The sequence below is a fragment of the Salmo salar genome, unplaced genomic scaffold (genome assembly GCF_905237065.1).
Source record: "Salmo salar unplaced genomic scaffold, Ssal_v3.1, whole genome shotgun sequence".
Classification (NCBI taxonomy): domain Eukaryota; kingdom Metazoa; phylum Chordata; class Actinopteri; order Salmoniformes; family Salmonidae; genus Salmo; species Salmo salar.
Window position 1 is genome coordinate 57,819 of NW_025550962.1, and position 11,321 is coordinate 69,139.

Below are 11,321 nucleotides of genomic sequence, written 5' to 3' on the forward strand. Positions count from 1 at the left end.
TCGACTAACATGCCGGCGCCCAGCAGGATCAGTTATGACTCACAGAGTTTCATAAATGTCTTCCTAACGAGCTCTTCTCAATCAGCTCCAGGCCGTCTCGCTGGAATAAAACCATTAAGCTACGCTTATCATATAATTAAAGCCATTAGGTTAAGCTAACAGTGTCAGAAACACACTCATTCTAATGAATAAAACCATTAGCATTATGCTAAGCTAACAGTGTCAGAAACACACTCATTCTGATGAATAAAACCGTTAGCATTATGCTAAGCTAACAGTGTCAGAAACGCACTCATTCTGATGAATAAAACCATTAGCATTATGCTAAGCTAACAGTGTCTGAAACACACTCATTCTGATGAATAAAACCATTAGCATTGTGCTAAGCTAACAGTGTCAGAAACACACTCATTCTGATGAATAATACCATTAGCATTATGCTAAGCTAAATGTGTCAGTATTTTAGTCTTTTTATTAGCATCTTTCTGCTAAAGCAGCAAATACTCTTCCTGGGGTCCAAAACAAAACCCTTAAACATGACATAATACAGAACATTACTAGACAAGTTCATCACAAGGACAGAACTACATACATGTTAAATAAGTCTACACACTTTCATACATTAATACCTTAATATAATAATCACGGGATTCATAGACGCTACTGAATGCAAGTGCAACACACGGAAACCTAAATGAAAATGCAATAACAACGAGGTGCATTGTAAATAGGCTGACACTATTCGCTAAATAGCAACCTTGTTTCGCTAAATTCCCCTGACGTGAATAAAGCCACCTTGTTTCTCTAAATTCCCCTGACGTGAATAAAGTCACCTTGTTTCTCTAAATTCCCCTGACGTGAATAAAGTCACCTCTTTCTCTAAATTCCCCTGACGTGAATAAAGCCACCTTGTTTCTCTAAATTCCCCTTACGTGAATAAAGCCACCTTTTTTCTCTAAATTCCCCTGATGTGAATAAAGCCACCTTGTTTCTCTAAATTCCCCTGACGTGAATATAGTCACCTTGTTTCTCTAAATTCCCCTGACGTGAATATAGTCACCTTGTTTCTCTAAATTCCCCTGACTTGAATATAGCCACCTTGTTTCTACAGTTAGCACCCGTAATGGGTTTCCTGGGTTAACATGTAATCTCTTCAACGAGTAGGCCTTTTGTTACAGTTACCGCCCCACTCGCTATGGGTTTCATTAGGTAAAATTCAACATTCAAGGAACATGAAATAACCAGGCCTTGAATCTTGAGCCATGTTACAGTCTATCGCCCATAAAGGGTTATCTGAGGTATAGCGTACCGGGTTACAGTCTACCACCCATAAAGGGTTATGTGAGGTATAGCGTAACGGGTTACAGTCTACCACCCATAAAGGGTTATCTGAGGTATAGCATACCGGGTTACAGTCTACCACCCATAAAGGGTTATCTGAGGTATAGTATAATGGGTTACAGTCTACCACCCATAAAGGGTTATCTGAGGTATAGCGTAACGGGTTACAGTCTACCACCCATAAAGGGTTCTCTGAGGTATAGCGTAACGGGTTATAGTCTACCACCCATGAAGGGTTATCTGAGGTATAGCGTAACGGGTTACAGTCTACCACCCATAAAGGGTTATGTGAGGTATAGCGTACCGGGTTACAGTCTACCACCCATAAAGGGTTACAGGTTACCACCCATAAAGGGTTATCTGAGGTATAGCGTAACGGGTTACAGTCTACCACCCATAAAGGGTTATCTGAGGTATAGCATACCGGGTTACAGTCTACCACCCATAATGGGTTAGCTAAGGTATTGTGCTTGGCTTTGTACCTGCTCATTAAATGAACAAGGTCCCTGTGAATCAGATGGTGTTGTTAGACCTCCCGTTCTGTCTCAATGCTAAGCTAACAGTGTCAGAAACCTTCCGTTATATCTCAATGCTAAGCTAACAGTGTCAGAAAACCTCCCGTTCTGTCTCAATGCTAAGCTAACAGTGTCAGAAACCTCCCGTTATGTCTCAATGCTAAGCTAACAGTGTCAGAAAACCTCCCGTTATGTCTCAATGCTAAGCTAACAGTGTCAGAAAACCTCCCGTTATGTCTCAATGCTAAGCTAACAGTGTCAGAAAACCTCCCATTCTGTCTGCAGAACGTGACAACAATGTGTCTGTTTCAGGCCATCATGCACCACGAGGGTCACATGGACGATGGGCTGACCCTGTCCCGCTCGCAGCACGAGGAGTCCCGCACCGCGCGGGTCATACGCAGTACTGTCTTCCTGTTCAACCGATTCATCAGGTGGGGATACACAGTACATGCACATTTAATTATGTAACCTTTATTTAACCTTTATTTTAACTTGGCAAGTCAGTTAAGAACAAATTCTTATTTACAATGACGGCCTACCGGGGAACAGTGGGGTTAACTGCCTTGTTCAGGGGCAGAACGACATATTTTTACCTTGTCACCTCGGGGATTCGAACTTGCAACCTTTCGGTTACTAGTCCAACGCCTCTAACCACTAGGCTACCCTGCCGCCCCTCCACTCTAACCACTAGGCTACCTGCCTCCCCTCCACTCTAACAACTAGGCTACCCGTCTCCACTCTAAGCACTAGGCTACCTGCCGTCCCTCCACTCTAACCACTAGGCTACCTGCCGTCCCTCCACTCTAACCACTAGGCTACCTGCCTCCCCTCCACTCGAACCACTAGGCCACCTGCCGCCCCTCCACTCTAACCACTAGGCTACCTGCCGTCCCTCCACTCTAACCACTAGGCTACCTGCCGCCCTCCACTCTAACCACTAGGCTACCTGCCGCCCCTCCACTCTAACCACTAGGCTACCTGCCGCCCCTCCACTCTAACCACTAGGCTACCTGCCTCCCCTCCACTCTAACCACTAGGCTCCCCTGCCGCCCCACATACTCCACACATGCTCCTTTATGCGGGACATCAGCTCAATGGGGACACACCTTCCAGAAGGTTGTTGAGAGAAGATAGACCCAGATTTCAATGACAGATTATCACTAGCACACACATACAGTAGCCTACATACACACTGCTACCTTGACTACTTCTTTACACTGAATGATGTATTGCTTGTACCTGTGGAAACCTTAACATTCCACTTAAGTTAGATCAATTGAACCGTTGGATCAATATGTGAAATGAGACATTATACACTTTATATCTGACTTAACAATGTCTCTCTCTCTCTCTGTGTTCCAGGGGTCTGGACACCCTCAGTAACTTCTCTCTCTCTCTCTGTGTGTTCCAGGGGTCTGGACACCCTCAGTAACTTCGCTCTCTCTCTGTGTGTTCCAGGGATCTGGACACCCTCAGTAACTTCTCTCTCTGTGTGTTCCAGGGGTCTGGACACCCTCAGTAACTTTTCTCTCTGTGTGTTCCAGGGGTCTGGACACCCTCAGTAAAAAAGGAAAGACCTCGACACTCGACCTGCCGATCGAGTCGGTCAGTTTGAGTCTGCAGGATCTGATTGGCTACTTCCAGCCTCCTGACGAGCACCTGGAGCACGAGGACAAACAGAACCGCCTCCGAGCCCTGAAGAACCGACAGAACCTCTTCCAGGAAGAGGTAGAGAGCAAAGAGCATGCTGGGGGTTATATTCCACATCAGCAGGGACAAGGGGAAGGTTCTACACAAAACATTTACTTACTTAGGCCTCATCGTGCCAAGTGGTGCGTATAAAGCCTTGATAAAGTCCCTCCATTTCTTCCTGTCCTGGGCTATTTTAGTGTTCCACTCTAGAGAGCAGTCGTAACACTGCAGGTCATGCCCCCTGTTTCTCCGTCTCTCCTGTTAAATGAAGAGAGAGCAGTCGTAACACTGCAGGTCACGCCCCCTTGTTTCTCCGTCTCTCCTGTTAAATGAAGAGAGAGCAGTCGTAACACTGCAGATCACACCCCCTTGTTTCTCTGTCTCTCCTGTTAAATGAAGAGAGAGCAGTCGTAACACTGCAGGTCATGCCCCCTGTTTCTCTGTCTCTCCTGTTAAATGAAGAGAGAGCAGTCATAACACTGCAGGTCACACCCCCTTGTTTCTCCGTCTCTCCTGTTAAATGAAGAGAGAGCAGTCGTAACACTGCAGGTCACGCCCCCTTGTTTCTCCGTCTCTCCTGTTAAATGAAGAGAGAGCAGTCATAACACTGCAGGTCACACCCCCTTGTTTCTCCGTCTCTCCTGTTAAATGAAGAGAGAGCAGTCGTAACACTGCAGGTCACACCCCTTGTTTCTCCGTCTCTCCTGTTAAATGAAGAGAGAGCAGTCGTAACACTGCAGGTCACACCCCTTGTTTCTCCGTCTCTCCTGTTAAATGAAGAGAGAGCAGTCATAACACTGCAGGTCACGCCCCTTGTTTCTCCGTCTCTCCTGTTAAATGAAGAGAGAGCAGTCATAACACTGCAGGTCACACCCCCTTGTTTCTCCGTCTCTCCTGTTAAATGAAGTGTTAGATAGCATCTGTACTGATGTGCTGTGTAGGGCACCAGCTGGTGTAAATCACTAAGCTGTGTTTCTGCAGTACTGGGGAACCAGATGGTGTCGTCGTCGTCGTCCCCCCCCCAGGCATCAGCTGGCGTTAACTTAATATACTACTTCTCCCACGGTTAGTTGTGTTGTGAGGATCGACTGCCCTGACCCTCGACGCCGCCGCTCTGTAATTCCCTATTTAAAGTCAGCGGTGCAGTATCGTTCAGGTCTCATCAGTGTCATGGTTCAGGGACCAGACTTTTCTGCTTTGGCCTTGTTCATGGCTTTCACAGTGCCTCGAAACATTCACTAAGCTACTACAGTTACTACAGGGCCATGTAAATATCAACGTGTTACTACAGGGCCATGTAAATATCAACGTGTTACTACAGGGCCATGTAAATATCAACATGTTACTACAGGGCCATGTAAATATCAACGTGTTACTACAGGGCCATGTAAATATCAACGTGTTACTACAGGGCCATGTAAATATCAACGTGTCACTACAGGGACACATGTAAATATCAGCGTGTTACTACAGGCCATGTAAATATCAATAATAATATCAATAAATATCGTCTCTGGTGTCCCTGTACAAATCAGATGTTTAGAAATAGATGGAAATCTAAGGATAAATGTATCCAGTTTGTTTTTGATGAGCCTATAATGATACACTATGATACACTATGTATGAGGATATGTATAACATGGCTCTCTCCCCACCCCCACCCCTCTCTCTCCCCCTCTCTCTCCCCACCCCTCCCCCTCTCTCCCCCCCACCCCTCTCTCCCCCTCTCTCCCCCTATCTCTCCCCCTCTCTCCCCCACCCCTCCCCTCTCTCTCCCCCTCTCTCTCCCCCACCCCTCTCTCCCCCTCTCTCCCCACCCCTCCCCTCTCTCCCCCACCCCTCTCTCTCCCCACCCCTCCCCCTCTCTCTCTCCCCCACCCCTCTCTCTCCCCCTCTCTCCCCACCCCTCCCCCTCTCTCCCCCACCCTTCTCTCCCTCCCCCTCTCTCCCCACCCCTCCCTCTCTCCCCACCCCTCCGTCTCTCTCCCCCACCCCTCTCCTCCCACCCCTCCCCTCTCTCCCCACCCTTCTCTCCCTCCCCCTCTCTCCCCCACCCCTCTCTCTCTCCCCTCCCCTCTCTCCCTCCCCAGGGTATGATAAACCTGGTGTTGGAGTGTATTGACCGTCTCCACGTGTACAGCAGCGCGGCTCATTTTGCTGAGGTGGCTGGGAGGGAGGCCGGCGAGGCCTGGAGATCCACACTAAACTCATTATATGAGCTCCTGGGTGAGGAGCGGAGCGGCTGAATACTACAACCTCAGGGCTTTAGAAACGCATGCTGCCCAGTTCTCCTACAGCTCCTCCTGTACACGAACACCCCTTACACAGGGGGGCCTGGCCCCCCAGCACAGAACACAGGGGGCCTGGCCCCCAGCACAGAACACAGGGGGCCTGACCCCCCAGCACAGAACACAGGGGGGCCTGGCCCCCAGCACAGAACACAGGGGGCCTGGCCCCCCAGCACAGAACACAGGGGGCCTGACCCCCAGCACAGAACACAGGGGGGCCTTGCCCCCCAGCACAGAACTGTTACGTTGTACAACACTCATCAATATGTATCGCCAGGTTACACGGGGGGCCTGGCCCCCCAGCACAGAACTGTTACGTTGTACAACACTCATCAACATGTATCCCCAGGTTACACAGTTACTGACTTGACTGATAGCAAGGAGGGATGGAGGAGAGGAGGGAGGAGAGATAAGGAGAGGAGGGAGGAGAAGAGGAGAGGAGGGAGGAGAAGAGGAGAGGAGGGAAGAGAGATGAGGAGAGGAGAGGAGGGAGGAGAAGAGGAGAGGAGGGAGGAGAGGAGAGGAGGGGGAGAAGAGGAGAGGAGGGAGGAGAAGAGGAGAGGAGGGAGGAGAAGAGGAGAGGAGGGAGGAGAGGAGGAGAGGAGGGAGGAGAAGAGGAGAGGAGTGAGGAGAAGAGGAGAGGAGGAAGGAGAAGAGGAGAGGAGGGAGGAGAGAGGTGGGAGGAGAGGAGGGAGGAGAGATAAGGAGAGGAGGGATGGGAGGAGAAGAGGAGAGGAGGGAGGAGAGGAGTGAGGAGGAGAAGAGGAGAGGAGGGATGGAGAGAGGCGGGAGGAGAGGAGGGAGGAGAGGAGGGTAGAGGAGAGGAGGGAGGAGAAGAGGAGAGGAGAGAAGGGATGGAGAGAGGTTGGAGGAGAGGAGGGAGGAGAAGAGGAGAGGCGGGAGGAGAAGAGGAAGGAGAGATGAGGAGAGGAGGGAGGAGAAGAGGAGAGGAGGGAGGAGAGATGAGGAGAGTAGAGGAGGGAGGAGAAGAGGAGAGGAGGGAGGAGAAGAGGAGAGGAGGGATGAGAGAGGCGGGAGGAGAGGAGGGAGGAGAGATGAGGAGAGGAGGGAGGAGAAGAGTGAGGAGAAGAGGAGAGGAGTGAGGAGAAGAGGAGAGGAGGGAGGAGAGGAGGGAGGAGAAGAGGAGAGGAGGGAAGAGAGGAGGAGGGATGTAAAAGTTATCAACAGCAGCACATCATAAATCCTTAAATAACAGTCTGCTAGTTGGCATGCTATACTACCCTCTATGGTGGCTTCTGCCATGTCTAGTTGGCACGCTATACTACCCTCTATGGTGGCTTCTGCCATGTCTAGTTGGCACGCTATACTACCCTCTATGGTGGCTTCTGCCATGTCTAGTTGGTACGCTATACTACCCTCTATGGTGGCTTCTGCCATGTCTAGCTAACTGCCATCAGCAACTGACTCACTGGCTGATTAACTGACTGGCTGATTAACTGACTGATTAACTGACTGGCTGATTATTGACTGGCTGATTAACTGACTGATTAACTGACTGTCTGATTACTGACTGGTTGACTGACTGGTTGACTGACTGGCTGATTACTGACTGGTTGACTGATTAACTGACTGATTAACTGACTGGCTGATTAACTGACTGATTAACTGACTGGCTGATTACTGACTGGTTGACTGACTGGCTGATTAACTGACTGATTAACTGACTGGCTGACTGGCTGATTAACTGATTGATTAACTGACTGGCTGATTAACTGACTGGCTGATTAACTGACTGGCTGATTACTGACTGGTTGACTGACTGGCTGATTAACTGACTGATTAACTGACTTGCTGATTACTGACTAGTTGACTAACTGGCTGACTGGCTGATTACTGACTGGCTGATTAACTGACTGGCTGATTAACTGACTGGCGGATTACTGACTGGTTGACTGACTGGCTGACTGGCTGATTAACTGACTGGCTGACTGGCTGATTAACTGGCTGACTGACTGCTGCTTAAAGCGGCAGCTGGTCTTCTGCCATGTGCTGCCTCCACGTTGGTGCCTCAGCCCTCAGTCCTAACGGATGCTAATGGTTTCATGCTGCCTCGTTGCTGCATCAGCCCTCAGTCCTAACAGATGCTAATGGTTTCATGCTGCCTTGTTGCTGCCTCAGCCCTCAGTCCTAACGGATGCTAATGGTTTCATGCTGCCTCCTTGCTGCCTCAACCCTCAGCCCTCAGCCCTAACGGATGCTAATGGTTTCATGCTGCCTCTGGATGTTTTCTAGAAGCTACAGATGCTGCACCTGAATCTAGATGTGTCTGGATGTTTTCTAGAAGCTACAGATGCTGCACCTGAAGCTAGATGTGTCTCTAGATGTTTTCTAGAAGCTACAGATGCTGCACCTGAATCTAGATGTGTCTGGATGTTTTCTAGAAGCTTCAGATGCTGCACCTGAAGCTAGATGTGTCTCTGGATGTTCTCTAGAAGCTACAGATGCTGCACCTGAAGCTAGATGTGTATTCTATTGACTGTACTGGAGCCAAGGAAGGGAATATACTGCTTGTCAAAATGCGTCTGTTCTGATTTTAAAGTCTGTTCCCTCCTGTAACCTTTCTCCTTCTCTTGATCTCTATGTCCACCTTTCTGGACCCCTCTCTTCACTTTCTATATCCCTCTCAATCCCTTGATCTCTCTCACAATGTCTCTGTATCCCTCTCTCAATCTTTCCCTCTTTCTTCCTCTCCTCCCTCTTGTCCTCTAGCTGCGTTGATAAGGGGCAACAGAAAGAATTGTGCCCAATTCTCCGGCTCGTTGGATTGGTTGATCAGCCGGCTGGAGAGACTGGAGGCCTCGTCTGGTAAGTGATCTATAATCAATATATCCTTTTTACCCTCCTGTATGGCATTATCACATATCACTGTTGCAGCAGAATAGACAATCTGCAGTAGTATCACTGTTACAGTAAAGCAAGAGAGAATAGGGAGAGAGGGGGAGAGAGAGCGAGACGGGGGAGAGAGAGTGTGAGAGAGAGAAAGTGACTGAGAATGAGGAGGGAGAGAGAGACAGAGAATGAGGAGGGCGAGAGAGACATAGAATGAGGAGGGAGAGAGAGACAGAGAATTAGGAGGGAGAGAGAGACAGAGAATATGGAGGGAGAGAGAGACAGAGAATATGGAGGGAGAGAGAGATACAGAGACAGAGAATGAGGAGGGAGAGAGAGACATAGAGAATGAGGAGGGAGAGAGAGACATATAATGAGGAGGGAGAGAGAGACAGAATGAGGAGGGAGAGAGACAGAGAATTAGGAGGGAGACAGAGACAGAGAATTAGGAGGGAGACAGAGACAGAGAATATGGAGGGAGAGAGAGATACAGACAGAGACAGAGAATGAGGAGGGAGAGAGAGACATAGAATGAGGAGGGAGAGAGAGACATAGAATGAGGAGGGAGAGAGAGACATAGAATGAGGAGGGAGGGAGAGAGAGAATTAGGAGGGAGAGAGAGACAGAGAATTAGGAGCGAGACAGAGACAGACAGAAACAGAGAATGAGGAGGGAGAGAGAGACAGAGAATGAGGAGGAAGAGAGAGACAGACAGAGAATGAGGAGAGAGACAGAGAATGAGGAGAGAGACAGAGAATGAGGGAGAGAGACTGAGGAGGAGGGAGGGAAAGAGAGGATGAGAGAGAATGAGAGGGAGAGAGATGGAGGAGGAGGGAGAGAGACAGAGTAGGAGGAGGGTAGGAGAGAGGAGGAGGAGGGAGACAGAATGAGGAGGGAGAGAGAGGATGAGAGGGGAAGAGAGAGAGAATGAGAGGGAGAGAGACAGAGGAGGAGGGAGAGAGACAGAGGAGGAGGGAGGGAGAGAGAGGATGAGAGAGAATGAGAGGGAGAGAGATGGAGGGAGAGAGACAGAGTAGGAGGAGGGTAGGAGAGAGGAGGAGGAGGGAGACAGAATGAGGAGGGAGAGAGAGGATGAGAGGGGAAGAGAGAGAATGGGAGGGAGGGAGAATGAGGAGGGAGATAGGACGAGGAGGGAGAGAGAGAAAATGAGAGAGAGAGAATGAGAGGGAGCGAGAGACAGGATCAGGAGGAGGGAGAGAGACAGGAGGAGGAGGGAGAGAGGAGGAGGGAGGGAGAGAGGAGGAGGAGGGAGACAGAATGAGGAGGGAGATAGAGAGAGCGGACGAGTAGGGAGAGAGGGAGATATAGAACGAAACAGATTTTTCCCACATTTCTACTTCCTGCTGCAAAGAATGAATGTGTTGGCTGCAGTGTGGATTCTCCTCTCCTCTCCCTCTCCCTCTCCCCCTCCTCTCCTCTGAGCGTGTATGTAGGTGGATGAAAGCTAGAGACGAGCAGGACGGCCACTCATTCCACCAAGAGTTATGAAACGCCTAACATGCCGCATATCTAACGCCATACAAACATATATCTCTGCCAGCATGTTCTTAACCCTCCAAGCATATCCCCAGTGACTCAGTCTATTTCTGGTTTGAATATTGTAGAACAGAATAAAGAGACATTTATAGTTGACAGGTGGCCACTCTTGTTCTAATGTAAGTAACGGAGGTGGGATGGAGTGCATTTCCTTCACACTCTCTCTCTCTCTCCTCACCTAGAGAGGCACACCTGATTGAACCTGAATTCATCTGCATACTCATGGACACACCTCAACATTGAAAGCCCTCTTCAATTATTGCGAGGGTGGCATGGTTTTGAACACGAGGAGCGTTTGAATTAGAGATGACTGGTGTAGTGAGGGACGAGGGTTGAATATTTTCCCGGTATTTTACAAATGTCCCAACCTGAGAATAAATCACTTTTCTCCCTGGTAACCCAGTATTTCCTGCCAAAACTGTAAGTGTCATTCAAAAGCATATAAATAATAGGCTGGTATAGGTTGGCATAGGCTGGTATAGGCTGGTATAGGCTAGTATAGGCTAGTATAGGCTGGCGTAGACTGGCATAGGGTGGCATAGGCTGGTATAGGCTGGTATAAGCTAATATAGTCTTGTATAGGCTAGTATAGGCTGGTATAGGCTAGTATAGGCTGGTATAGGCTAGTATAGGCTGGTATAGGCTGGTATAAGCTAGTATAGGCTGGTATAAGCTAGTATAGTCTGGTATAGGCTAGCATAGGCTGGTATAGGCTAGCATAGGCTGGTATAGGCTGGCATAGGCTGGTATAGGCTAGTATAGGCTGGTATAAGCTAGTATAGGCTGGTATAGGCTGGTATAGGCTAGTATTGGCTAGTATAGGCTGGTTTAGGCTGGTATAGGCTAGTATAGGCTAGTATAGGTTGGTATAGGCTGGTATAGGCTGGCATAGGCTGGTATAAGCTACTATAGGCTGGTATAAGCTAGTATAGTCTGGTATAGGCTAGCATAGGCTGGTATAGGCTAGCATAGGCTGGTATAGGCTGGCATAGGCTGGTATAGGCTAGTATAGGCTGGTATAAGCTAGTATAGGCTGGTATAGGCTGGTATAGGCTAGTATAGGCTGGTATAGGCT

At 49.0% G+C, this 11,321-nt stretch overlaps 1 protein-coding gene across 1 annotated transcript; it reads left to right on the forward strand.

The window, feature by feature from the left end:
- Window positions 1-2,141: 2,141 nt before the first annotated feature.
- On the forward strand, window positions 2,142-8,831 carry LOC106591543 (ryanodine receptor 2-like). The gene is made up of 4 exons (XM_045714224.1): window positions 2,142-2,290; window positions 3,404-3,587; window positions 5,642-5,777; window positions 8,570-8,831. Exons 1-4 carry the CDS (start codon window positions 2,154-2,156, stop codon window positions 8,671-8,673), a joined length of 561 nt encoding a protein of 186 aa, XP_045570180.1. The 5' UTR covers window positions 2,142-2,153; the 3' UTR covers window positions 8,674-8,831.
- The last annotated feature ends 2,490 nt before the right edge of the window (window positions 8,832-11,321 follow it).

Coding starts and splice junctions, on each gene's coding strand:
- LOC106591543 (XM_045714224.1), top strand. CDS start 2,154: ATGTGTCTGTTTCAGGCCATCATGCACCACGAGGGTCACATGGACGAT. Junction 2,291..3,403: donor CTGTTCAACCGATTCATCAG/GTGGGGATACAC, acceptor TGTGTGTTCCAG/GGGTCTGGACACCCTCAGTA. Junction 5,778..8,569: donor CTCATTATATGAGCTCCTGG/GTGAGGAGCGGA, acceptor CTTGTCCTCTAG/CTGCGTTGATAAGGGGCAAC.